At 36.8% G+C, this 25736-nt stretch overlaps 1 protein-coding gene across 4 annotated transcripts in view; it reads left to right on the forward strand.

Moving 5' to 3' along the window:
• LOC150094550 (beta-hexosaminidase subunit beta-like) overlaps positions 1–25736 on the forward strand; it is a 364235-nt gene that overhangs the window by 329873 nt on the left and 8626 nt on the right. For all 4 annotated transcript variants that reach the window (XM_090411847.1, XM_090411846.1, XM_090411845.1 and 1 more), the window contains exons 11-12: positions 4881–4971; positions 16236–16340. In XM_090411847.1, coding sequence (XP_090267973.1) covers positions 4881–4971; positions 16236–16340 — 196 coding nt within the window. The remainder of the gene's footprint in view (positions 1–4880; positions 4972–16235; positions 16341–25736) is intronic.

The raw sequence follows: 25736 nt of genomic DNA on the forward strand, positions 1-25736 counted from the left end.
TTTGTCTACAGTTTGCATATGAGAGCTGCTCAACTTTCATTCACTTTAAAACTTTCTTACATGTTCTTCTTTTCAATATGAAATTGAAATTTCTGCACCAGGGAGAAAACATCACTATCAACAATATCATAGTCAATGAGACTTTTCTTATTCCTTGCCTCTTCTCTCCATGTGAATTTGTGCAGATATTTATGTTAGAACATTGCATTAGTAATAACCAGTCCATGTCCTGAGCTATTCCTTTTTCATTGTGTTAGTTGCTTTCTCTAAAGTGTCTGCACAGTTAGCCTAGTGGCTTTGCGCTTCGCAACCATATGTCTGGGGAAGGAGTGTCCCAGGTTCGATTCCAATCAAAGACGTGAGGAACTTGAGGATCTTCCTCAGGCATAGTCAAGGTAGTCTGTCTTGGGCACGGGCAGTAGGGTTTTTTCTGCCAGTTTATCTGGCATTTTTCATCCTGCAAGCAGGCAAACCAGCTCCTTGAACATATGCTGCTGCAGTCAAAAATATATCCCCCCCCCCCCCCAGCAGCAGACTAGGCAACAGGTCAGTTGGGAGTGGTACTAACAAGAAGTCGCATCTAAGTAACATGTGGACCATGCATTGGAAGCGAGAATAACGCGTAGTGAAAGAAGTTGCTTTCTCTAAAGTCTCAAAAAATTCCTCCACTTTTACCTTAATAGAACCTTATGTGAGACCATATGCACAAATAAGTCTCATTGTTTAGTTCTCCATTCCGATATTTTTACCACATCACTCTACTTGATATTGCTTGCCATTCAAGAAGATTAGCCTCGTATTTAGTGTTGAATACTATAGCTACTCCTTTTTTTTCCTTGATTTTCATTGCCTGAATATAACATTCTGTATTTATTGCTCAGAAACATCTAACCAGTTTTTGCCTTTTTTGTTTCAGTCACCCCTATTATGTCAATCTAGTACCTATTAAATTCCTCAGCTAGCTCCATTTCTTTACCATTCAGGCTTCTTATTTTGATAGTACTGATCTTGAACTCTGGTGATGTTGAGTTGGGGTGTGTTTTAGGATTTGTTCCAGTAGCTGACTTTTCACTGTTTTCCCTGGTGAAAACAACCGGGTCTTGTTTAACTGGGAGACACCCCAGCCAGCATGAAATTCTGTCATGTTGTACCATCATTTTATGTTTCGGTTTAAGCCAATAAGAATACAATTTGGTTGGCTAAATCCCAAATTGCCAGCCCATTGTTGTTCGTTCAGTATCCAGGTAGATACCTAACAGGATGCACCATGAGGAGGTGAGGATTGGACATTAGGTCAGAAGCTCCGGTCGATTCTCCGCATTCCTTTAAAGACTATGTGGAGGTCTCCTCTCAGTTATACAGCTTTGACCCATAAGCACCCTGTTGTGGAGTACATCTTTAGTAAATATGTTAGAACCAAGATAATACATATTTAGTGTGATCTAGACAGGATCTTCCCAGGTCAGGTCCTTTGACTCCCTACCCTAGAAGAGTTAAATAATAATAATAATAATAATACAGCTAACTTGATTATTATTATTATGATATAATTTTTATTGTCTCCCACCCATGAAAGTTTGTAAACTTATAGTATATTAATATGGTTGATAAGCTGAGGAGTTTTTTTAAATATTTTTATCATGTTTATTTTAACTTAGTCCATGAAACTGTACTCTAGAAACCAAACATGGAACTGTTCGAGCCACCTCGGGCCTCCAGTAAGCAGAGAGGTAATCTCACATCAGGTGATGAAATTCATCTGCCACCTATCATAAATATCCATGGCAGGAATTAAACCTGCAGCCTGTTGATTGAATATGTTAACCACTAAGTCAACCAGGACAGCAATAATTTTATTATAATATCCTATAAATTATTATAATCTTGTTATAATACAAGATATGCATTTAAAAAGCATTTATATAAAAACAAATGAAAGAAATTGCTTTGCATGCATACACATGATTAATATATGCATCAGCCTGCCATAAATTATTTGTTACTCCATTTCAGCTCTAATTTCTGTTGCATTCTTCTCCTTCCCCATAATTTTTGATGCAGATGATATCTTCCTCTCCATCAGTAAAAATGTGCATTTATATTTTGAAATTTCCTTGGGAGGACTGCTATCCTCTTGTAGGTTAAGTATCCTCTTTGTGGTTACCTAAGCAATCTGCAGCTTTCAAAAAGCAAATTTACATCTGCTCAGTTTATTTATAATAAACTAGTGTATAATAAAGCTAACAACATATGGATGTGAAACGTGGCCATTAACACAAAAAGATATAGACTGAGAATCTTTGAAAGGAAAATATATGGACCAATAAAAGAAGAAAATGGAATATGGAGAATTAGAAGAAATAATGAACTTGAACAACTAATTAATGGTGAAGATATAGTAAGATATATATAAATACACAAAGAATAGCATGGTTGGGGCATATAGAAAGAAAGGAAAAGATAGAGGAGTTAAAAAATATTTGAATAGAAACTATTAGGACAAAGGGGGAAAAAAAAGGTAGACCAAGAAAAAGATGGATTGATGATGTACAAAAGGATCTTGCAACTTAAAAAGTTAAGAATTGGAAGAATATTGCACAGAAAAGAAAAGAATGGCTAAAAATTATTTTGCAAGCTAAAACCCATAAAGAGTTGTAAAGCTAGAAGAAGAAGTGTATAATAAAGTGATGTGTGTAGAATTAGTAAAAGCAGTTTGAATACTTTAACACAACACTGCTGGTAAAATTAAAGATTTGAATCCAATATTCACCTAGAGTAACTGAGGCATTTTGAAGGTTAATAATAACAAAAGCAAACAAAGCAGTAATTGAAAATAAGAACTAGGAAATTTTATTCTTACTATGCCTTCTGTGCAGTTAGAGGCAGCTGGTTGCTTGAAATTTCTTTTTCCATTATTTCTTATGCATTTTTGAAAATTATGGAGACAACTACCTTTTATTTATTTTAGTTACATTAAACTAAAGTTTTTATTCAAACACGGTAGTTGTCTCCATAATTTTCAAAAATGCATTTGGATCACCGTGTAAGCTTAAAAGAAAGGATTCTTATCATTAATCATTACTATACAGTATCTTCATGGAGTCCAGAGACTCATTGTGGAGACCCAAACTATTATATACACAAAAACCTATCATACCTCTCCTTAAACTCATTCACTGTGACGGAACTTGCAACTAATTCTGGCAATCCATTTCACTCATTCAACACTCTCCATGCAAAAAATCTGGTCTGCACATCCCTACTAACCACACTCTTACACAACTTCCACAGATGGCCCCTAGTTCTCTGACTACTTGTCATATATTGAAAACTTTCCTTTGCATCAACTTTATAAATCTCCTTTAATTATTATTATTATTATTATTCAAGCCCAAATAGAGTCAAAAGACTCATCGTGGGAGGTCCTTTCTAAGAAACACAAGTCTATATCAAAACTCATTGAGGGAGGTCCCTCCTAGGAAACACAGTCTATCATACCACTCCTTAAACACCACTCTATCAGGAATGCATTCCATGGTTCAACCATCCTCCGTGCAAAGAAACCACTCCTCACCCTCTTTCTCACAGTTTCCTTTTGTAACTTCCAGGGATGGCCCCTTGTCATGACTCCTTCCCGCTGTTCAACCAAATGAAAGAACTCCCCAGTGTCAACCCTGTAACCACGTCTCAACAGTTTAAGTCTCAATCATATCACCTCTCCTTCTTCTATCCACCTTTAATATCTTAAAAGTTTCCATAACAGGGAGTCCAAACCCTGTAACCACGTCTCAACAGTTTAAGTCTCAATCATATCACCTCTCCTTCTTCTATCCACCTTTAATATCTGAAAAGTTTCCATGTCCCCTCTTTTTCACCTATCAACTATACTTTGTAACCCACAAATCTTCAACCTATCTTCATAGGGAGAATTCCACAGACCTGTCACTTAGAGAATTCCATAGATTAGTCATTCATCCCTGAATATTCTCTACCACCTCCTGGTCCCCAAGAAACCCAAGTGATCAAATCTCTGCACAGTAGTTGAGATGTGGCTAAATCACAGCCTTATGAAGAGGGATAATAACTTTCCTATATGTTTTTCAATCTTTAAAATGCTTCAGTTACATTAGGCACAATATTGGCCTAAATATTTATTTAACATGTTCATGCTAGGCTATGTTTCACGTGTTGCACATCTCGTGGTAGCTCACTTGACTTTGTAATATGTTCCTTCTTCTTTGGGCAGGCAGGCACATTTTTTCATGTTTGGCAATATACATTATTGCCAAGTAAGGTAGTTACAGTTGGTGGAGTGGTAGAGACAGAGAGCAGGTGCCCTCCCTCAATGAGTCTTTGGACTCCCTGGAGGTGTTACGTAATAATAATAATAATGTGACACACCAGTTTCAAGTTTTTTGGGTAAAAGTTTCATGTAAAACTAATATTTGTGAATCATCTTTATTGTATTAAGACAATTCACAAATATTTAGTATACCTACACTTAAGAAACCTAAAAATACAGTTATAGAATTATCCTTAATTATCAGTGAGTCATGCAATTGGAAAGCAAAGACGTTTAGTCTCTATAACTTTGGTTTCTCTAGAAAGTGCACAGAACAATTTGTCACATACCTGACAGATGGAAAACCAAAAGTATGAGACAATTTTTCACATCTTACCACATTGGCAAGTACAGAATGGCACAATTTGTATTTTGCCTGGCATGAATGTGTTAAGTTTTTCCTGCTGTATTGTGATATTGTGATAAAGTATTAAAATGTTTTACTAGTGCATAAATATGCATGTGACATGAGTAGAAGTATGACTTCTTATTTATTTAAGAAAATTATAATTTTAAATCGATTTATATTTCTCCACAGGCTCTGAAGATGAAAAAAATCTGGTTATTGGAGGTGAGGTTTGCATGTGGGGAGAATATGTGGATGGTACAAATATTCTAGCCACGCTGTGGTAAGGGGTGTAAATATTTTTGTTCTTTTTATTAAATAAAGATATATAGTAATGTAATTTTCTGTTTAATATTATATATTAAACATTGCCATTCTTATAACAAGACTTCCAAGTCATCAGAAACTCATCACAGGAAATCTTCTCTGCATTCTCATCACCTTGTGATGAGAATGCAGAGAAGTTTTATGGTACCTAGAGCAAACTTCTCTGCATTCTCATCACCTTATCTCATCACCACTCTCTATGCAAAATATTCTCTTGCACAAGTGCCAGGAATGGCTCCTCGTCTCTTTCCCTTGGAAAATGCCATCAGCATCCATCTGGCAAATACCTCTGAACTTTACTTTGCCACGTCATTACTCCTCCTTCTATCTGTGTATGTGAGTTATACACACTGTCTATACTCAATGGCATTTTGCAAGCCTGATATCATTGTGTTACTCACCTGTTTCCTCTTTAAGTTTCTTCATTCTCTCAAAATCCTGTTGACCAGATTACTACTCAGTTCAAACATAGTTGATCTGGGCTTTATACACTGGAACTTCCACATCACTATTTCTGTATTATTACAGCCTTTATGGAGTTAGGAGACTCATCATGGGAGGCCATGCCTTTTACATTATGGCCCTATCTTAAACTCCTTTGTCTTCTCCATGAGATAGAGATTTTAGTCTGTGAATCCCAAGATGAAACCTCACACTTGCTTACATATTTTTCACTCATTTATTCCACTTTCCAACCTTTTTATGATAATCTTTAAAACTAGTTTCCCCGACTCTACATTTTCTAAATCTCATTGAACAATAATTTCTCAAGACACCTAACTCCAAATCCATTCAAATGCAAACCATCCCCTTTATATAAATTCTTCCATCTATCAGACTCATTCCACACATCCATGAAGTCAATGTCATTCCTCCTGTATACAACCTGTACACTGACTGATTCATAATTATAACCCTTTGTCTCAGCTCATCTCTGCCATGCTCTGGTAGCAGACTCACAATTTTTATTTTCTCACATTTCTTATTCAGTTGTATACCAGCAACCTCTTTTAGATCCTTCTGCATACCACACTTGTCACCTTCTAAATTATTAGTATACTAGCCAAAATAATCAATCTTTTACTTTCCCCTCTCTGCATCCTTAAAGCATCACTTCTCTCTTTAATCTTCTAGCCAGAGGAAACAATATTTCTTCCAGCTACTCCTCTTATCATGAAATCTCCATACAAAATTCAATCCTTATCCTTTCTTCCTCTTTTGATCTTTCATACTTTTCTTTTTTTTTTCACATTCAATTTTTTATATATATTTCTCTCACACCTGAAAGGCAGAAGACCTTATAGTGTACAAATACTGTGTTGGTGGGATCAAAAGTAGAGGATCTATTGATATTCTTTCTGAACTGTTGGCCATTTGTAGTCCTTTGGAAATTATTATTATTATGTTGACACCTCCAGGGAGTCCACAGACTCATTGAGGGAGGACACCTACTCGACATCTCTCTGTCTCCACCACTCAATCCACCAGCTATAACTAACTGCAACTACACCATCTACCGCCCACCACCACCACTAGTATTTCCACAGAAAATCACAAACATCCATGCCCACAGCGGGATTCGAACCTGCAGCCTTGTGGCTGGAGAGCAGATATACTAACTGCTCGGCCAACCAGGCCGGCATGAGGAAATGCTTCACGAGGGAGGCATTTCCTCATGAGGTGGGAGGCATTTCATTCCTCCCACCTCAATTCTGTTCCACAGAATTGAGGTGGGAGGAATGAAAGACGACTGGGAATAGCATGTTCTGTGAGTGCAGTTGGACTATAAAGAGATTCAAGAAGCTGTTGTTTGAGTTTCTGTAGATATAGAAGAATTGGGAGGCATAATGGATACTAGTTCTGCTGAAGAATGACCATAAAAATATCTGTATAGAGAGACAATGTAGAAACTGATCTTCTGTGAGAAAGTGGTTGAAGAGTCTGTAAGAGAAGTTTCATTAATCAGCTGAACTGCCCTTTTTTCTGAATAGCATCAAGCATTTTACAGAGTAACTGTTCAGCAGAGAAATATTGTGAGTGGAAAAGAATGCCAAGTTTTTTGGAAGGCTGATGATGCTATAGAAGTGATAGAATTGTGCAAGGATTTAGTCTTAACTGGTGAGCTGAGCATTATTAAAAGATAGTGGAGATGATCTGAGATCTTTTTTATGAAAACAAGGAAAACTGTTTTGGAAGCATTTTAGTTGACTATGTTGCTTTCACCTTGATCAAGAATACTGTGCAGGTCAGGGTACTTGTTACAGATGATCTTGAAGCTTAAGATGTTTGAGCACTGCAAGGCTTGTCATATGAGTAGGAAGAGTGGAATGTGCTATTATCAGCAAAATTATGATAGGCAATGTTACAATGCTACTGACAAGGTGAAATAGAGGAGGTAGCACAGATGAACAAAAGTTGCACAACAAAAGATGAACAACAGGAAAAGGGGAAGACTGCCAGTGGCACAAGTGGTGGGTTTTCTACATTTATCCTTGTTAAATTTTTTTGCAGTCAATGAGAGTACTTCATTTATATAAACTGGGAATAAGGTGGGTGAAATTAAAGCATATAGGAACACCTGTCTCAGGAAAATCTGAAGAAAGAACATCATCATCATCATCCACCATTACACATAGGGATTAGTCTGAGAGAAAACTAGCAATACAGTTATGCAAGGATGAAGGCAGTCCATATGATAGTAATTTGTTAAGATCTCAGTTATAGACTACCAGACGCCCTTGGGATGTCAAGGGCAACATCACAGGTTTCTCCAAACCTTGCCATGGAATGGGTCCAAAAGTGTTGTGTGACGTAGGCCAGATCAGCTCTTGTAGATCTCGGTTGGCAAAATTCATTATGCTGGTCACTAATTACACAGCAGCTCTCAAGATGTTAAAGAAATTGACTGTTGAGAACCTTCTCCATTACTTTAGATAAAACTAATGTGAGATTAATAGGTCAATAGCTTGATGATAAACATTTATTTCCTTTTTTTTAGGAACTGTTTATATACGAGGCATGTTCAAAAAAAGACCACCATTTTTAAATAGTGTGCCGATGCAGAGAGCATGCTGTGGCTACTGAGCACAACTAGCAGCAGGTTTTGACAACAAACTATCATTTGCCCCATTCTGCTATGAATATTAGTTGAGTTATATCCACTAAAGTGAGCACATGCACAAGCTGTTCATTGGATTAGTGACAAAGTGACAATGAAAGAGCTTGAAGAACAACGTGTGTGTGCAAACTTGGTAAAAATTTTACAGTAACCAGTTTCAGAGACTCAGTTTCAAGTATTTTATATTGTTCTCCCAGTAGTAAAATGATTTAACAAATATAGTAATCAATACATATAACTATTGCCTTGAAAAAATGCAGAGTTTATTTTTAAGTTCTGTCTAAAATTGTGTGGCCCGTGGCGCTACCACTCATCATATATTGGCCCTTGTATAGAATGAAGTTGGCCATGCCTGATTTAGATAAAAGAAACTGACATGTTTTTCTAATTATTTTATCAGCAATGAATATGTATCATACATGTATAAACATTAATATACTGTTTTGTTTTTCAAATTTTGGGCTATTGTTGACTGCAACAGGAAATTCATTTCCTTCAAAATTTAATCTGTTATGTATGATTTGATACTCCTTTAGGATGTTTATTTAATGGAAATAGGATAGCTAGAACAGCCCGTTTAAAACATTCACTATCATTATTGCTTTATTTTTAATTGCATTTGGTAATTCTATAACATGCACTCAAAGAATTAAATTTATTAATATTTAAAATGATTTATGTCACATATCATTTCTCTTGAAGTAGTGAATGTTGCATTAGCTATTCTATTATTAAATTCAGTTATCTCCTTTATTTATATCTAGTAGATAACTGTGAAGTACCTTTAAATATGACTTTATAGGTAAATTTAAAGTCCGAGGAAAAGTCTCATTAGATCACAGTATGGTGGCTACTCTTCCAAGCTCAGCACTCAAACCAATACCTAGGTCATTTGCAGATGAATGGTGCACACATGTCACACCTGAATGGTGCAACATAGCAAGCAGTAGCAGGTGCATAGTCTCAACAGCTGCCTTAATGCTTCCGTTCTAGTGGGTTTATCAATGCATGAAGCATGCATTGATAAACCCACTGTTGCAATGGCACCATTGCAACAGTTGGTTGGAATTCTGACTTAAGGGTGTTCCTTTATCATCTCACATCAAGGAACCAAATGAATTCAGTCCATTCTCAACAACTAGCAAACCCATCTGTCCATGTGAGCCCATTGAATCATGCACATGATTACTAATCTCATCTAAAACTAGCTTATTCTAACTTGCAAGCTAACCTAAATCTACTGGCTTGAGCTGGCTTATCTCTATTGTGGATGCTATATCCCCAAACTACATTATTAGTTAGTTACTGTACTTCCTTGTTTTGGAGATAAATGTATTAGGCATATATTTTTCTTGATGCTAAAATCAAAAATTTAAGGAATGCAATTTAAAATAGAAAGTACAAGATGGTAGTTCTGGTAGATGCGAACGATGTAACTAATGATATAGTATGAGAAAGAATAAGAAAGGAATGTTAAAAAGTGAGTGAAAATCATTATGCTGTTACCAAGATTCAGAAGGGCTATGATGGCAAATGATTCTGCATACAGGTTGTGTAGGGAAAAAAATGGTAGCAAGTTTTGGGGATGTGTAGAGCGAATATGAGGGAAGAATGGCTTTATGTAAGAGGTATATAACAAGAGTCTAGAGCAGTGGTTCCCAACCTTTTTCCACTTGTGTAATCCATTTAAACCTGTTTCTGTAAATTGTACCTACCCCTTGTTTTTAAAATAGCAGCGATTCAAACTTAACAGTTATTGTTTCATAACTAACATTTTGCATTTTGTTTACTGTACTTGTTTTTCCACCATTACTGATTATTTTTTGCATACCCCTGAATGGCCCAGCACATACCACGGGGGTACGTGTACCACCGGTTAGGAACCAATGGTCTAGAGAAATTTATTCGAAGAGTCAGGGATATTAGATCATGATGGGAGGAACAGTGAGAATCTATACTGATTAAGTTATGTAAATATGTTTGTTACAGATATGCTCATGAAGTTGTGTATTCATCTGGTTCTGGCTTATTAAGCATGTGCATGGTTATCTGTATAATTGAAACATTAAATATGAATAGAAATCTGAAGGTGGTACGTAAAAGCGGCCATGCAGACTATAGAAGTGAATATATACATGTTTCCATAAATTAAGGAACAAAGAGGCACAATAATTTGGGAGATAAATAAAACATCTGAAAGTCAAGTACATTATGTAAAGTGATGCTGAGTCTGATTAACATACAAATCGGTAGCTATCAGTGGTAGATGCAAATGAGCTATGGGATAAAAGCAGGTGTTTTAGAGTAGTATTTTCCATTTCATGTCTAAAGTGATAAGACATTTCATGATAGCAAAATTATTAGATATGGCTGCAATACATCATTTAACCAATGAATTTAGGTGGCAAACCATCATAAGGACTAGCAGCTGGCCAAAGTCAGGCAGAGGCAGCCAGATGGTCTAGTAGAGAGACACATTTTCCCTATAAGATGATAATGCTAGTCCTCACTGAGCAGAGCTTGTAGACTATCTTCAGGAAGAGACTATGGTACGCATGGTCTGTCCAGCCAGGTCTTCTGAGCTTAACCCTGTTGAGCATGTCTGGAATGCTCTAAGTCGATATATTGCTGCTCTCAATCCCCACTCCCTCAACAAAACCTTGAGGGACTTATGAGAGCTAAGTCCCTCAAGGTTTTGGGGGACTTAGCTCTCGTAAGTGAGAGATTTATAATGATTTATAATGAAAGATTTATAATGGTGTCCAGGAGCTAAGCTCCTGGACACCATTATAAACAGTACGAAACATCCTGTAGACAGTGTTCAGTATTGAGATATGCTTTTAGATAAATAACAAGTTTAACAAAACTAAAATTCACTCTTGAACTGGAAGATCACAAAAAATCACCATTCCTTGATATCCTTGTCGATATCAAGGAATGGTGAATTAATAAATAAATGAAGGAGAAAAAAGATTGTCCTTTTCATTATACAGAAAACCTAATGCAACTGGAAGATTTTTATTGCTGCTTCACACCATTATCCATTACAAAAGATTCAGATGATTAAAACATTATGAGATAGAACATACCATCTGTCCAGTACATCAATTAACAGGAATGAAGAACTGCACTACTTGAGGCATAACCTCATCCTCAGTGGTTGTGAACCCGAGACAATCTATAATATTCTTTCTACAACAACTCCTTTACTTGAAGAATTTAAAAATGCAGTCACGATCACGATTCCTTACATCAAGAATGTTACAGACAAAGCAACTAAGTTGCTCCATGAGTACAACATTAAAATGCTTTTTATTTATCATTGTATAAAGTCTTCAGATTCTTACATCCACCAAAACTACCATATCATCCCATGAAAAAAAAACAGGTGTTTATAAGATTCATTGCTCTTGTGGACCAGACAGGAAGGATAGGGGAGATCTGCAAGTAGTTAGGCAACAAACACAAATGTCTTATATTGATTATAATTGTCTTACAAGAAAGCCATGTAAATGCTAAGGATCCCAATATAATGCAACTGAATATCAAGGCTTAAATAGGCTTGCTTTCATTAAAAATCTAACTGCCATGGACCTCGGATACAACATGCGCAATGCTACAGAACATGACAGCAATAACGAGCATTGTTCCAGCATGTATATAGTAATGAAACTTTTTCATTCTTGTTACTTATTTATATTTATCAACTGTGAAGTTCTGATAATATCTAATATGCTTAATTAATTGTTTCTAGTCTCTTTTTTTGTACAACTTTTGCTAATACCCCTGATGATTTACGGAACTTGTAGGGTTATATTTATTCAGTTTCATTAAAATCATTATTCATATAAATTTGTGTGGTCTGAATGCCAGAAGCCATCTACAGAACTTCCAAACCACAGAAACTTGTGTATTCATTAGTAAGAAAGATTGTTGTGACTGATGAAGAATTTGATTCTTCATCAACCAATAAAATAGAGAAGACATGCTTCATCCCACAGGATACTGTGTTTAATGTCAATATTATGCTGTGCCAAATTAGATTTTTGAGGTTTCACATATTTAGTGTAGTACTGATGTTCATTAATACTTTTTTTCCCCACAGAACAGGCTGTCTGTCCCAAATATGTTAAATTGCATTCACAGAGGATCTGGTAAACAACACCTACTAGAAGCAACAGAAACTTAAGTTTTTCTTTTGTGGATGATAACAGATGAGAAATTTTGTTGATAGGCAAACATATGAGATAAACTTCTTAAAAATGCTACCAATAGGTTCAAAGATGCCAGAAATATAAGAGATTGGAACCCTGCAGTCTAATGAAGACTCCTCAGGTGTTAGAACGTTGGATTTGATGAGGACTGTAACAATATCGAGCAGACTTATTTGGGCAGATATCAGAATGGGGAAGTGGACTATGAGACTTATTTGTGCTTATGGGTACCACAGGGGGGGGGGGTATTTTTTAAGCCATTAGAGAAGGTTGTGTTGGCACTTGTTGGAGATCTAAACAACACTGTAGGAAATAATTTCCAGACATATAGAAATGTTTTGGGAAAATTTGGAGAAAAGAGCAAAGCTGATAATAATGGTAAGTGCCTGCTAAATTTCTTCAGGACATGGGCTGGTTACTGCTAACATCATATTTCAACGTAAGATGTGCACAAATTTACATGGAGAGAAGATGCGAGAAATAAGTCTCATTGAGTATGTTATTCTTGATAGTGATATCTTCACACTGGTTCTGGATACATGAGTACACAGAGACCATGAAATTGATCACTGTTTAGTTTTGAGTAAGATAAAATTGAATATCATATTAAAAAAAAAGTCTTTAAGATAGTTTCCATGCAAATCCAAGTTGAGCAGCTTTGAGAGGTGAACTGTAGAACACAAATATTATTCAGGAAAAAACATGTGACAAACCCTGAAGAAAACATTGATGCCAAAGAATCATGTGGTGAGATTATCTGCAAGGATAGACAAATCAGAACTCTTTGGTGGACAAAAAGAGGCAGTCAAGGAAAAGAAGAAAGTCAAGTGCCGTGTAAAACTAGCTAAACAGAAGTTAAGGGAAGACTGGTAAGAACATAGAAAATATCAGTGAATAATATTCTGGAGGTTATTGAAAAAGCTCAGAAATTGAAGATCGAGTACTGTGAAAGGAGTCAAAGGTAATACAGGTGACATGAAAACTGAAGATATAATATATTCTAAATGTCTGGAATATATTATTTTATAATTGCTAAATGAAATGAGAAGTGACAACACGGTGGCAGAAAATGCTCGACAGGGATGCAGTCAAGAATATATATATAAATACTTGAAGTAGAACAAGCCATCAGAAATCAGTGGAAAATGTCGAAAGGCAGTTGGAGTATATGATTTTTCACCAGAAATGCTCAAATATGGAGGTATGAAAGTTTTTTTTTTACAGTGGATACACAGCATAATACAGGTGGTCAAATTCCAGATGATTGGAACAGAGCTTTCTCACAGTACCCATCTATAAAAAGGGAAACAAAATTGAATGTTAAAATTAGAGAAATTTCCCTGCTGAGAGTTTCTAGTAGATTTTATGTTAGCATACTTGAGATAAAGCTCAAAAAAGATTGTGGAAGGAAAGCTTGGAGAAGAACAAGTTGGATCCTGGCCAAATAAAGGTCATCAGGATCAGATTTTCACTTTAAGACAAATAGTTGAAAAATCATGGGAATATAATAAGGACCTGTACTAAAATTTTGTGGATCTAGAAAAGGCATATGACATGGTGCCAAGAGAACAGCTGTTCAAAACTTTATAGTTATATGATGTAAATGGGACATTCATCATCATATCATCTTCTTGATAACGGGTTGAGTCCACTAAGAAGAAAGGTTCACCACTTATCACGATCTTTAGCCATCTCAATCATGACTATAGCTGGGCGGATTGGAATGTTCTTTCAGCAACTTTATCCAAGTACGTCTTGGTCTGCTTCTAGGTCTTTTACTTCCTATGTATCCATTCAGAGCTAAATATGGCATTCTATGAGGGGCCATTCTCTGGATGTGACCAAACCATCTCAATTGATGCTTAATGATATAATAAATTTAGTTTAATCCTTTATCCAAGTGTGAGCAAACAAAGTTTGCACATTAAAGTATCTTCAGGACTGGGATAAAGTGGTACAACACTGGCAACTCGTTGCAAAGGTGGAGCAAGCTAACATCACTCCTATCTCAGTATCTCCCATAATGCAAAACACATCTCTTTGCGAATATGTATAATGTTATGCATTAAGGGAAGGGCCACTACCCAGACTAGTTTCGACCTTTATTGAGGTCTCTTCAGTGGGAGCTAGGCCCAAGTGGAGATACCAGACAGAAGCATTAGCAAGGTCATCTCCACCTATAGGAGTTGCCAAACGGTGTGCCACATTTTTAATAAATTACTCTGGATTTAGGTCCTGAAGATACTTTCAGGTGCAAACTTTGTTTGCTCACACTTGGATAAAGGATTAAACTAAATTTATTATAGTCTAACCAGTGAAAAATAAACTTTCAACATCTTTCTCTAAATTTTTGCTCACACTTGGATAAAGGATTAAACTAAATTTATTAGTCTAACCAAGTGAAAAATAAACTTTCAACATGATACTTAATGATTGTATCTATTATATCATCAATGGGACATTATATTGAGCAATTTAAAGTCTTTATTTGAGCTGTAAGTCAGGAATTAGAATTGAAGAAGGTACAGAAAATGGTTTGTTGTTAAATTAGATGCGAGACAAAAGTGCACATAATCTCCACTGTCATTCATCTATATCGATCACATTATGAAGGAAAGTGGTATTGAACCTAATATTAAAATTGGAGATGTTCATTTCAGCTCTTTATGCAGGGATGTTTTACTTCTAAATAAATCTAGTATAGGAGTGCAGAATTCCCTGATTTAAATGCTGTATGTAATAAATTTGTTTTGAAAATTAATAAGTTTTTCAGTGACTATAAAAGAGAAGCATTCAAGAATTTGTATATATTAAGTTAGATCATCATCATGGCTCAAATAAATCTAATATATCCCTCAGCTGTGTAGTGAACTAGATTGGTAATCATAATAAGCTAGCAAAGCAGGTACTATTGATTCTTTCCTTTTGCAGGCAGCTAGCATTAAAAATTAGATAATCTTCACTTAGCCCCTTCTAATATATTAATATGGATATACGTAGTTTATCTTTTGTCTAACATTCTATTAGACACCACTTGAACTGCCAAAAAAAGGCTTTCCTCCTGATATTCTAAAGTTATATGTATTTGTAATGCATCGAACAAGATATTTAAACTGTTTGATGGCACAGCTGTCAGTTGTCAAATTTCCCACACATTTTCAAATTTCCTGTGGCTCTACAGCAACAATTGAGCCTTGGGTCTCCTGGATTTGTTGTCTCCAGCCCTGTCTGCGAAAAAACCTTACTTCTCCAGTTTGGACACTGCGATATAATTCTGCTATGTGGACTGATTGTCAACATAGCCGCATTCTTGTTCTTTCTCTTAGTAAATGATAAAGAATTTTACTATTTATAGTCTTCTTAAGCATACATTTCCCAAATGAAAAAAAAAAATTTTCAAAAATAGAAAATGACTGATTTTTTGAACTCAAACTAGATATCATAGGTGAGCTCAACTGTATAAAGAACCTATGGATGAGTCAATAGATCGCAGTATGGTGGCTGCCCTTTTAAGCACATCTAGACCAGTACCTAAGTCGTCTGCAGATGATTTTGTGCCTGCATGTCACACCTGAATAGTGCGGCATAAGAAGCAGTAACTGCATAGTCTCAATGGTTGCCTTGATACATCCATTCTGGTGGCCTCATCACCAGAGAAATCAGGCCGTAACAATATGAAGGCAACTTCAGCTGGTGTTGCCTTTGGTTGGAGAGTAAGGAGTCTATTGTCAACCAGGCAAGCATTTATTTAAAAAATCTAAAAATGTGTAATATACTAAATAGATGAAAAGGTTATCTTTCGCTAAAATAAATTTAAACATAACTTTGAACTACATTTTAACTCTTCCCAGAGAATACAGATAAATAAAATGCATCTTATTTATTAAGGCCAAGAGCTTCAGCAGTGGCAGAAAGATTATGGAGTTCAGAACTTCTGAATGATACGGATACTGCAAGCTTTCGTCTTGATGAGCAACGATGTCGCATGGTTAGGTAAGATCATGGTCCAGAATTTTTGCTGATACACATAAGATACAGAATCATATAAAAAGCTGATTCATTGTAAATGCACTGATTAGTTTAATGCATATAAATTCATTTTTTTAATCCTTTACATAAATGATTTTATTCAACTGTTCAGTTCTATGCCTGGAAGTTGAATTCAAAAATATCGAATGATGCACTGTGTGTGTGAGAGTGCATGTGTTCAACAGTGTTATTAAGAGTAGGAGGAGTAGTAGTAGTAAAAGAGCTTGCTCACTCCTTTTACACTAGCATATTTTGAGAGTTGCAGCACATGTAAAAATACGAACATTGACTGTTCATGGAATTCAAGAGGTTTGTGTATTTAATATCAAAGTGAGTGGTTTGGGTGAAAGGGTATCCAAAGTGTATGCATAGAAAGGAAGACAGTGATGTGGTGAGTGTTTGAAAAAAAAAAAGAATAATAATGTAAGAAACAGAGGAATGTAGAAACAAAGATGAATGAAGAAAGTGTGGGCTGGGACAAAGATGGTGTTAGATAAAATAGCAAGATGATTTAAGTTATGAAATTACTTTAATCATCTTGGTTCTGTGCATTAATTCTTGCTGATCAAGAATAAATGATCACTGCATTTCATCTTGGGTAGTGACCCTGCTCATAACGCCTTTGCATTATGGGATACTAAGGCAAATGATACGAACTCAACAGCCTCTATATACATGAGGGCACTAGCATCATCCTTGGTAGTAGCTGCTGTACTCATTCAGATAAGTCATTATTTTTTAGATGTTAGCAATATTGCAATATATAACTATTATTATGCAATATGCTTTCAAAAACGTTTTTCGTTATGGCACCAGTGCATACGAGAAAAATGGTGACCAAGATATTGATGTTGACTGAAATCAACATGCAGAATTTAGTGCAATGTACCATGTGTTTAATATGTGCATTGCCAAGAGTGAATGGTTTGTGGTATGAGAGCCAGAATGGACAAAATATTTGTCAGAAATGTTTCTTAAGTGAGTATAAGAAATGAGAGTCATGTCAGGAGCAAAAGAATGAAGTGACTGATATTGCGGATATAAGGCAGGATGGTTAAAGTGTTGTACAGAATACAGCAGAAGCAGTGAACGATAGCACACAAAATACGAATGGGAAGTTTGAAGTGGTTGAAAGTAATAGCACAAGAAGAAATTGCATGCTTATGCAGACTCTTTCACAGGACAAAATGTGAGCTCGAGCAACTAAGAAATGACTGGCATGTGGTATACAAGGACAGAGAATGAAAGAAAGAGTGAATGGGAAAAGCATAAAAGTGTGAGAAACTGGGCAGAATGAGAGTAGAGGATTGATTTGGGGATTCACTGATAAGAGTATACTTAATTTATACTCTTATCAATGAGAAAGTGATGAAAGCATGTTCTCCAGGTGAGATACGAAGGAGTTGTTAGAAGCAAAAATGAAGAGTAAGAAAGTGAAGATTGTGAGTCTGCTGTCTTGGTATGATAGGATAGAACTCAGGAGGAGGGCCATGATTGCCAATGAGTAGATTGGCAGTTTATACAAGGTGTGACAATTTAATTCCCAGAATGCACCTGTAAAAAAAAAACCTATGTTCAGAACTATACATTTAGTGGCTACTGTCGCCTTCGAAGTAGTCCCCTTGTGCATTTACACACTGGTTTAGATGGTGTTCCTATTTTTGGAAACAGGCCTGGAACTCTTTTTCTGAAAAACTCTTGAGTTCCTTTATCACATTATGCTGAATATCAGCGATGTCAGAAAATCTTCGTCCTTTTAGTCTTTAATTTTGGAAACAGCCAGAAATCAAAGGGAGCTAAGTCGGGTGAATAAGCAGGATGACCTAATTCAGTAATTGAGTTTTTGGCCAGAAACTCTCTCACGATGAGCACATTATGGCTTGGTGCATTGTCCTGATTGATAATCTTCTTGTCAGGCCACAATTCAGGTATTTTTCTCCAAACAGAATCTCATAATCTTTTCAGGACTTTTAAAGAGCATTGTTGGTTAACCGTTTGTCTCTGTTCAATGAATTCATAGTGGACTATTCCCTTGTGATTAAAGAAACACACTACCATGGTCCTGAACTACGAACGTGACGGCTGTGCTTTTTTTCAGATGTGGCAAACTTGACATTTTCCACTGCCAGCTCTGGCTTTTTGTTTCAGGATCATACTGGAAGCACCAGGTTTCATCACCCATAATTACTCTTGGAAACATGCTTATATATGCAGAAAGATCAGTCGCAACTTGAACCTGTTCATAGAGATCCTAGGCACAAACTTTGTAGAAATCTTTTGCATACCCAATTCTTCAGTTAAAATTATCCTGACTGTTTCTCGATTCATTTGCAATTCATCAACCATTAAATTGCACACTAATCATCTGTCAGACTGTAATAAAGCTCTCACTCTGTTCATATTTGCTTCCATCATTTTTGTTTTTGGCTGCCTACTTCTGGGGTCATTGTTCACATCTTCTCACCCACCTTGGAATCTCTTATGCTACTCAGACACTTGGCTCTTTCAGAGCATCCACACCATATGCCACTTTCAACATCTCTAACATTTCGGTAGCAGTTTTGCCAATTTTCGCACAAAATTTGATGTTAACATGCTGCTCCAAATTTCGATCAGCCAGAGTTTACATGCAGATCTCTATTGTTTTTGCAATAGCCAACTAGCAAATGGCTCAATCGGCTTCAGGTTTATGCGTGTGTTAGTTTAAAGATGTACAAACATGATTACTCACATGGCTCAAACCATATCGCCACACAGGCAACACTATGTGGCCATTTCCAGGAATTAAATTTTCACACCTCAGAGGTGTGTGGAGTGAATTTGATGGATGTAAGGACATGTATATGTCTGATGGACTTCACTTAAATGGTTTTAGAGTTAGGAGCTTGGAGAAAGTGTTGTTCAGTGAGAGGATGAAAGTGAAAAACCAGGGAAACTAGAGATATTAGTGAGAAAGCAATCAAGAAGATGTCTATTCACACCTGGGATAAATACGTATGGGTACAGGAATGATGTAATGACATTATGTAAAGGTAACTGGGCCCAAAGGGATGCTGAAATGCATGTACACAAATGCTTGAAGTATCAGAAATAAAGGAGAGGAGTTTTTAGCATTAGTCAGCTCAATTTAGCCAAAAATTGTTGGCATCAGCAAGACCCTGGTTGTCAGAAAATGATGTAGTTACAGGGATAGAATATAATGGATATTGTATTTTCAGAGAAGATAGAAGAAATAGAGCAGGAGAAGGGGTATTATTATTGATAGCTGAAGATCTGATGGAAATGGTTCATTTGAGGCTGTCTGCACAATAGGATAAAATATATTGTTGGTTGCTGCTATAAACCTGGAGGTTCAGAAGAAAATGTGGATGACATGTATCTGCAAATTAACAAGAGTGCAGTCTGAGCAATTATCATGGGAGACTTCAACTATGTGGTGAAATAGATTGGAAGGAGGAAAGGGCACAGGGAAAAATAGAAATGGAATTTATCTCTAACTGCAGTAGCAACTCTACCTCTGATTGGGGAAAGTGACCATGCAGTCTTGTCCTAGAAGGTTGCTCAACATGTGGAAATTTCAGTCAAGAAAGGGTTTATGCAGAACTACGAAGCTGGTGATTATGACAAACTTAGAAGACAACTGGAAGCAGTGCTATGGCATAAGAAGCTACATGGAATGAATGTCAATTAGTGCATACCCAAAGTCAGGAGGGTAAACTGAGTAGGGATTAAGTGGATGACTAGCAATATAAAGCAGGAGCTGCAAAAAAAAAAAAAAAAGCATTATAGAAGGAATATAAATAAGATGATCAGCATGCCTATGAGCAGCATAAAGCACAAGCAAAAAGGGTAGATACGAGGTGGTATCAAAAAGTTTTGAAGACTAGGTTTTGTAACAGTCCAACAGATGGCAACACAAGGTTGCAGTCACAGGGAGCACCTACCTTCATAAGTCAGTGTGCCAAAAGACATAGTCCTGTGTACATCGAGAGCTGTGCAACTGATGCTATTCTGAGCACCTGCGTTAGCACATCTGCAATTTCATCATGGACAGCAAGTTAGAACAAAGAGCAAACGTGAAATTTATGTTTGAAAAAACGTGAAATTCGAGGATCATTACCGGTGACGAAACTTGGGTGTATGGGTATGCCCTGAGACGAAGCAACAGTCTTCACAGTGGAAGAGCCCATCATCTCCATGACCGAAAAAGGCAAGGCAGGTCCGCAGCTTGACCAAGTGCATGCTCATCGTCTTTTTCGACATTCACAGCATTGTGCATCAAGAATTCGTTCTCAGGGGCCAAGACCGTCAATAGCGAGTTCTACTGCCAGGTTTTAAGGCATCTGAGGGAGGACATTTGGAGAAAGCAACCAGCTCTATGGCGCACGAAAAACTGGATGCTCCATGACGACAATGCACCCTGTCACAGAGCTCTCCTCACACGTGAGTTTCTCACCAGAAACATGATCTCACTTTTGCCCCCACCCTACTCGCCAGATTTGGCTCCTGCAGACTTTGCCCTCTTCCCGAAGATGAAGATCCAGCTCAAAGGTCACAGTTTTGACACCACTGCTGAGATCCAGCACGAATTGCAGGTGCTTGATATGGTTCGAAAAGAAGACTTCCAGGACACATTCCAGAAGTGGCAAGAATGCTGGGAGTGCTGTATTGATATGCAAGGGGACTATTTTGAAGGTGATAGTGTGTAAACATACTTAAATAAAGTAATTTCTCGTAAACAGAGCTAGTCTCGGAACTTTTTGATACCACCTCGTGGTATGGGAAGGAAGGCTATATTATATTAGATTTGCCAAGTAAATCCAAAAGAGGTTTTTTTGCTACATAGCAAATAAAAGAAAGAATGATTATGATAAGTTAACTTAAATCAATACTTATGGTAGGAGTAGTTCAGTTACTAAGTGATCACTTGGCAAGGGTTATATCGTCCAGGTGGTGACTTTTTGGTTACTGAGGTGACAGACTGATGTGAGCATCGAGTTAATAACTGGTGGTACACAGTATATTGAAAAATATCAATGTTGAATACCGCAGGGGGCCCGGATGGTATGTCTGCTCGTGTGCTATGAGAATATGCAAGTGAACTGGCAATGCCTCTGACTAAGTGGTTTAATCTAAGTCTCAGCTCTGGCAAGGCTCCATGGTAGTGGAAAGAGGATAAGATAATTCCATTATATGACTCCAAGACAGAAGTAGCAAATTGTAGACCAATTAGTATCTCTGGAGTGGTGGTTAAAAGTAAAAATTCAGGAATGGGTGGATAGGAATATGATACTTTATAGGGAGCAGCATGGATTTGTAAAAGGTAGGACCTGCTTCAGTAATTTATTCATATTTTATAATAAGGTGACAGTAGAATTGGATAAAGGAAATAGCTACACCATGATACTTCTGGACTTTGCAAAGGCATTTGACAGAATACTGCATAGAAAACTATTACATACATTGGTGCAAATGGGAATGAATAAGAGGGTGACATATGGTAGAGTAGAATCAATGTGAATGAGGGTGACTTGTTGAGTGCCCCAGGACTATGTAGTAGGAGCACTATTCTTTAATTTGTATATTATATTAATGATACAGCAGAAGATTTGAAAAGGGGGGGGGACATTTAGTTGTTTGCCGATGATGCAAAACCTAGGAAGTGCAATAATTGATAAATGTGATGTAGATCTCTTTACAAGATTTAAATAAATTGGCAGTGTGGGCAAAAGACAATGGTTGTCAATTCAATGTTGTAAAATGGAAGGTAATTCATGCTGAAGAGATTGCACACTTTGTCCATATTGATGATACTAGTTTACAGGAAATTGATGATGGACAGAGATATGACATGTTGCAAGAGTTGGCAAAAGAACTCAGAAGATTACTGGAATGCCGAAGAGCACATTGACAAGTAAAAATAGAAAGGTTATCCCTTTTTAAAAGTCTGAATCGGGAAGATGTTGACTACTGTGCACAGATTTAATCAGCTGTGTTTCTTGCAGAATGGTAGGTGGTCGAGAGGATTCAGAGACGAGCAACCAAGCTTCTGCCAGATGTGTGGAATATTCTGTATGAGTATAGATTGAGAGTGTGTGGGTTGCAGAGTTGACACAGAAGAAATTTTTCAGTACATGGGGGAGTAGGAGGATCATACTTGGAAGCTGACTGAATGTGGTTAGTAAGGGGGTGCAAACTAGGTTCTTTTTTTTTTGAGAGTAGTGAATGAGTGTAATGGATTGCCATAGATGGTTGTGAGAAGTCCACAACAGTGAATAGGTTTAAGGAGATGTACAATAAGCATTGTTAATGGATAGAGTGGGTCCCCCCACGATGAGTCTTTTGACTCCATGGAGTGCTCATATAAATAATAATATACATACAGGTACACTAGTCATGAAGTTGGGAAAGGCACATGAAAAGAATGGTGAAATTTATGCAGCCAGAAAGAAAGATAACCTAAACTCTGGATATGATTGATCAGACCCAATACATTCAAAACTTGTTCAAAGCTCTCACCAAAAGTAACTACATTTGACAATAGTATTAAGTAATCTCCATCTGAAAGGCACATGGAATTTTTATTTCAGAAGGGATATGTGGAACTATAAACCTTGAAATGAGAATTAATCTTGATATATTAAGAGGACTTTCCTGTGAATGTCAAAAGCATTTTAGGAAGCAAAGTTGTTTAGCAATTTTATAGGAAGGAGAGCTAATGCAGTCCACCACAAGGCATAATGGAATATTTGCTTTGTGGACTTTTGGAAGTCCATACTGCCAAGAAAGATACACCTGGTAGCATTTATGTTTCTTCTAGGTTTTCTCATCCCAATAAGAGTGTTTAATTTCCTAATCTTGCATAGGATCATTACCAAGAGGATGATATGTAGAATAATCATGTATCATCAATATAAATTTTCTGTAGTATTCAGTATATAAAGTTGTTGTTCTTCTACAGCGAGAGAGTGTAAAGCCTTCATTTTTAGATAAGATATATTTGGAGGGGGAGGTTTGGACTTGAAAAGTAATCATACTATTTGGAACTGAAGGCAGTTAGTGACATCTGAATAAACATCTTGTAGCACTTTGTCAACTGCTAGAAAAAGTCCATTAGTGGAATGACTTCTGGTGCTATCGTGAAGTCTGGACCTTCAGAAAGAACATTCAATTCTTCAGTAGAAAGAAGCTGCCTAGATGTCTTTTGAGAATTTCTAGTGGATGACAAAGAAGGCTGATGATGACCAATAAAATTATTAATTTTTGTATTAACTTTTCCTGTGTAGCAGCAAATAGTTTGTCTGTAGAAACATGCTGTACTGTTTCTAAATCATGAACATATTAATTTCATTATTAAGAAGGCTGAGGATATTTTGGCCTGTGCATAAAGTTTTTGAGCTTTAGCAGACCAAAAGGTTTCTTTTAATCTGTAACAAGTAGGTATTACCTAGGTTGCTCTACATCTTTTCAGAAATCTCATCAGGTTTACACTTAGTCCGTTAAACTAACAGAATTTTTTTTTAACAGAAAATTTTTTCCATAGCAGTTACATTGATTTGAAACTTTCTCTCCCTAAAGCTCTGAGAGAACTTGACAGATTGGAACATAAGACAGATTAACTAGTTTAACATAATATGGATTTTTGCCTCAGTATGACTTGCAAATTAAACAGAACATAAATGTAATACTATAGAAGACAGTGTGGCTTTGTAGTTATCATCATGGTAGCTACTGTTTTAGTGATAATGGATCAGTTGATTGGAAGCTACACTTTTCTTTCTCCTGTTTGCTAGTGTCTGCAGTCTACAAAATCTCAATTTCTCTTCATATTCAACTCTTCTTCTCTCTCCACTGTGTCAGAATCAAAAGGAAAACTAGGAGATCAGACCTGTGCATGACTTTACATTTACTGACATCCATTTTAACATGCCCACAATTCCAGCCTATTCAAATCATTCTGCAAATACTGCATCTTCTGCAGCTTCTCCCACTTAAGTGGGGTTACTGTTGATGATGAGTCTCCTCCACATCCTCCTGTCTTGGGCTGTCACCACATCCAAGTTCTTCATCCTTAAGTCCTCTTCTACCAGCTCCCTCCATCTCTTCTTTGGCCGCCCACGCTTCCTTCTTCCTTGCACATCCATCTGCATGACCCTTCTTCCCACATATTCGTCCTCCCTCCTCATTACATGACCAAACCATCTCAACCTTGCCTCCTGTATCTTCGTTCCTAAGTTCATAACTTTCACTGTTCCCCTCGCATAGTCATTTCTCAGACAATCCTTTCTGGTCACACCACACATCCACCTAAGCATTCTCATCTCTGCTACTTCCATCCTGCTGATGTTATTTTTCCTCAGGGCCACAGTTTCTATAGCATATGCATAGCTGGTCTCACTACTGTCCTATAGATTTTGCCTTTCAGATTGATCGGCACCCTCTTATCGCATAACACTCCAGCCCACTTGTATCCTGCATCCCACTTCCTTCTCAGCTTCTCCATCTTCTTCCACTGTTGAACCTAAGTATCTAAAGTCCTTCACCTTCCTGATGACATTTCCTTCCAGCTCCAGATCTGTCTCCTCCCACTGTGCAACACATATACTCTGTCTTACTTCTGCTCAGTCTCATACCTTTCTCTTCCAGTACTTTTCTCTGTCTTTCCAGTTTAGTTCCTGCTTCTTCTCTTGAATCTGCAAATACTGCATATCAACCATATTTCTGATTACCCTACCTATCTTTGCATCATCAGTAAACAGTTGTAAGTTGCTTGTCAAATCATTCCCACTATCATCCTTGTGTACACCACTAGTTACCTTAAATTTTGCAGACTCACATTTGCCATATATCACTTTTGATACATCAATCAGCCATCAGTTTATGCAACAGTTTTCCATGCTTTTTTCTATCAAAAGCCTTAGCAAAACCCAAAAGTTTCAGGGTGTATCCATTCCTCTTGTCTAACTCAATGATAATATTATTCGATAGTTGGATATACAGTAAACCCTTGATTTAACGGACTTCGGATTTAATGGACAAAATTTCCAGTCTGTATGTCACATGTGAAAATTAACACCCTGTTAATTTCAAAATGCTTTTAACCAAGATTTGCTTATAATTAAATTAACAGGTTATTTTTTGTTATTTTTAACAAATTTTGGTGAATAGACCATATGTTGGAAAAACATTGTAGTAATCTAGCTGACATAAATGAGTCACCACTCATAAAACATGTTCGAATGATTAGGACATGATCACACCAACCGCACTGTAATTGGTTCTTTTGTCGTGTGGCATGACTTTCTGCAGCAGTTTTATTACACACATTTTTGTAATTTTAGGGAGTTAATTATAAAAATA

The sequence above is a fragment of the Typopeltis vanoorti genome, chromosome 22 (assembly GCF_054136105.1).
Source record: "Typopeltis vanoorti isolate ZY-2024b chromosome 22, IOZ_Tvanoo_1.0, whole genome shotgun sequence".
Lineage (NCBI taxonomy): Eukaryota > Metazoa > Arthropoda > Arachnida > Uropygi > Thelyphonidae > Typopeltis > Typopeltis vanoorti.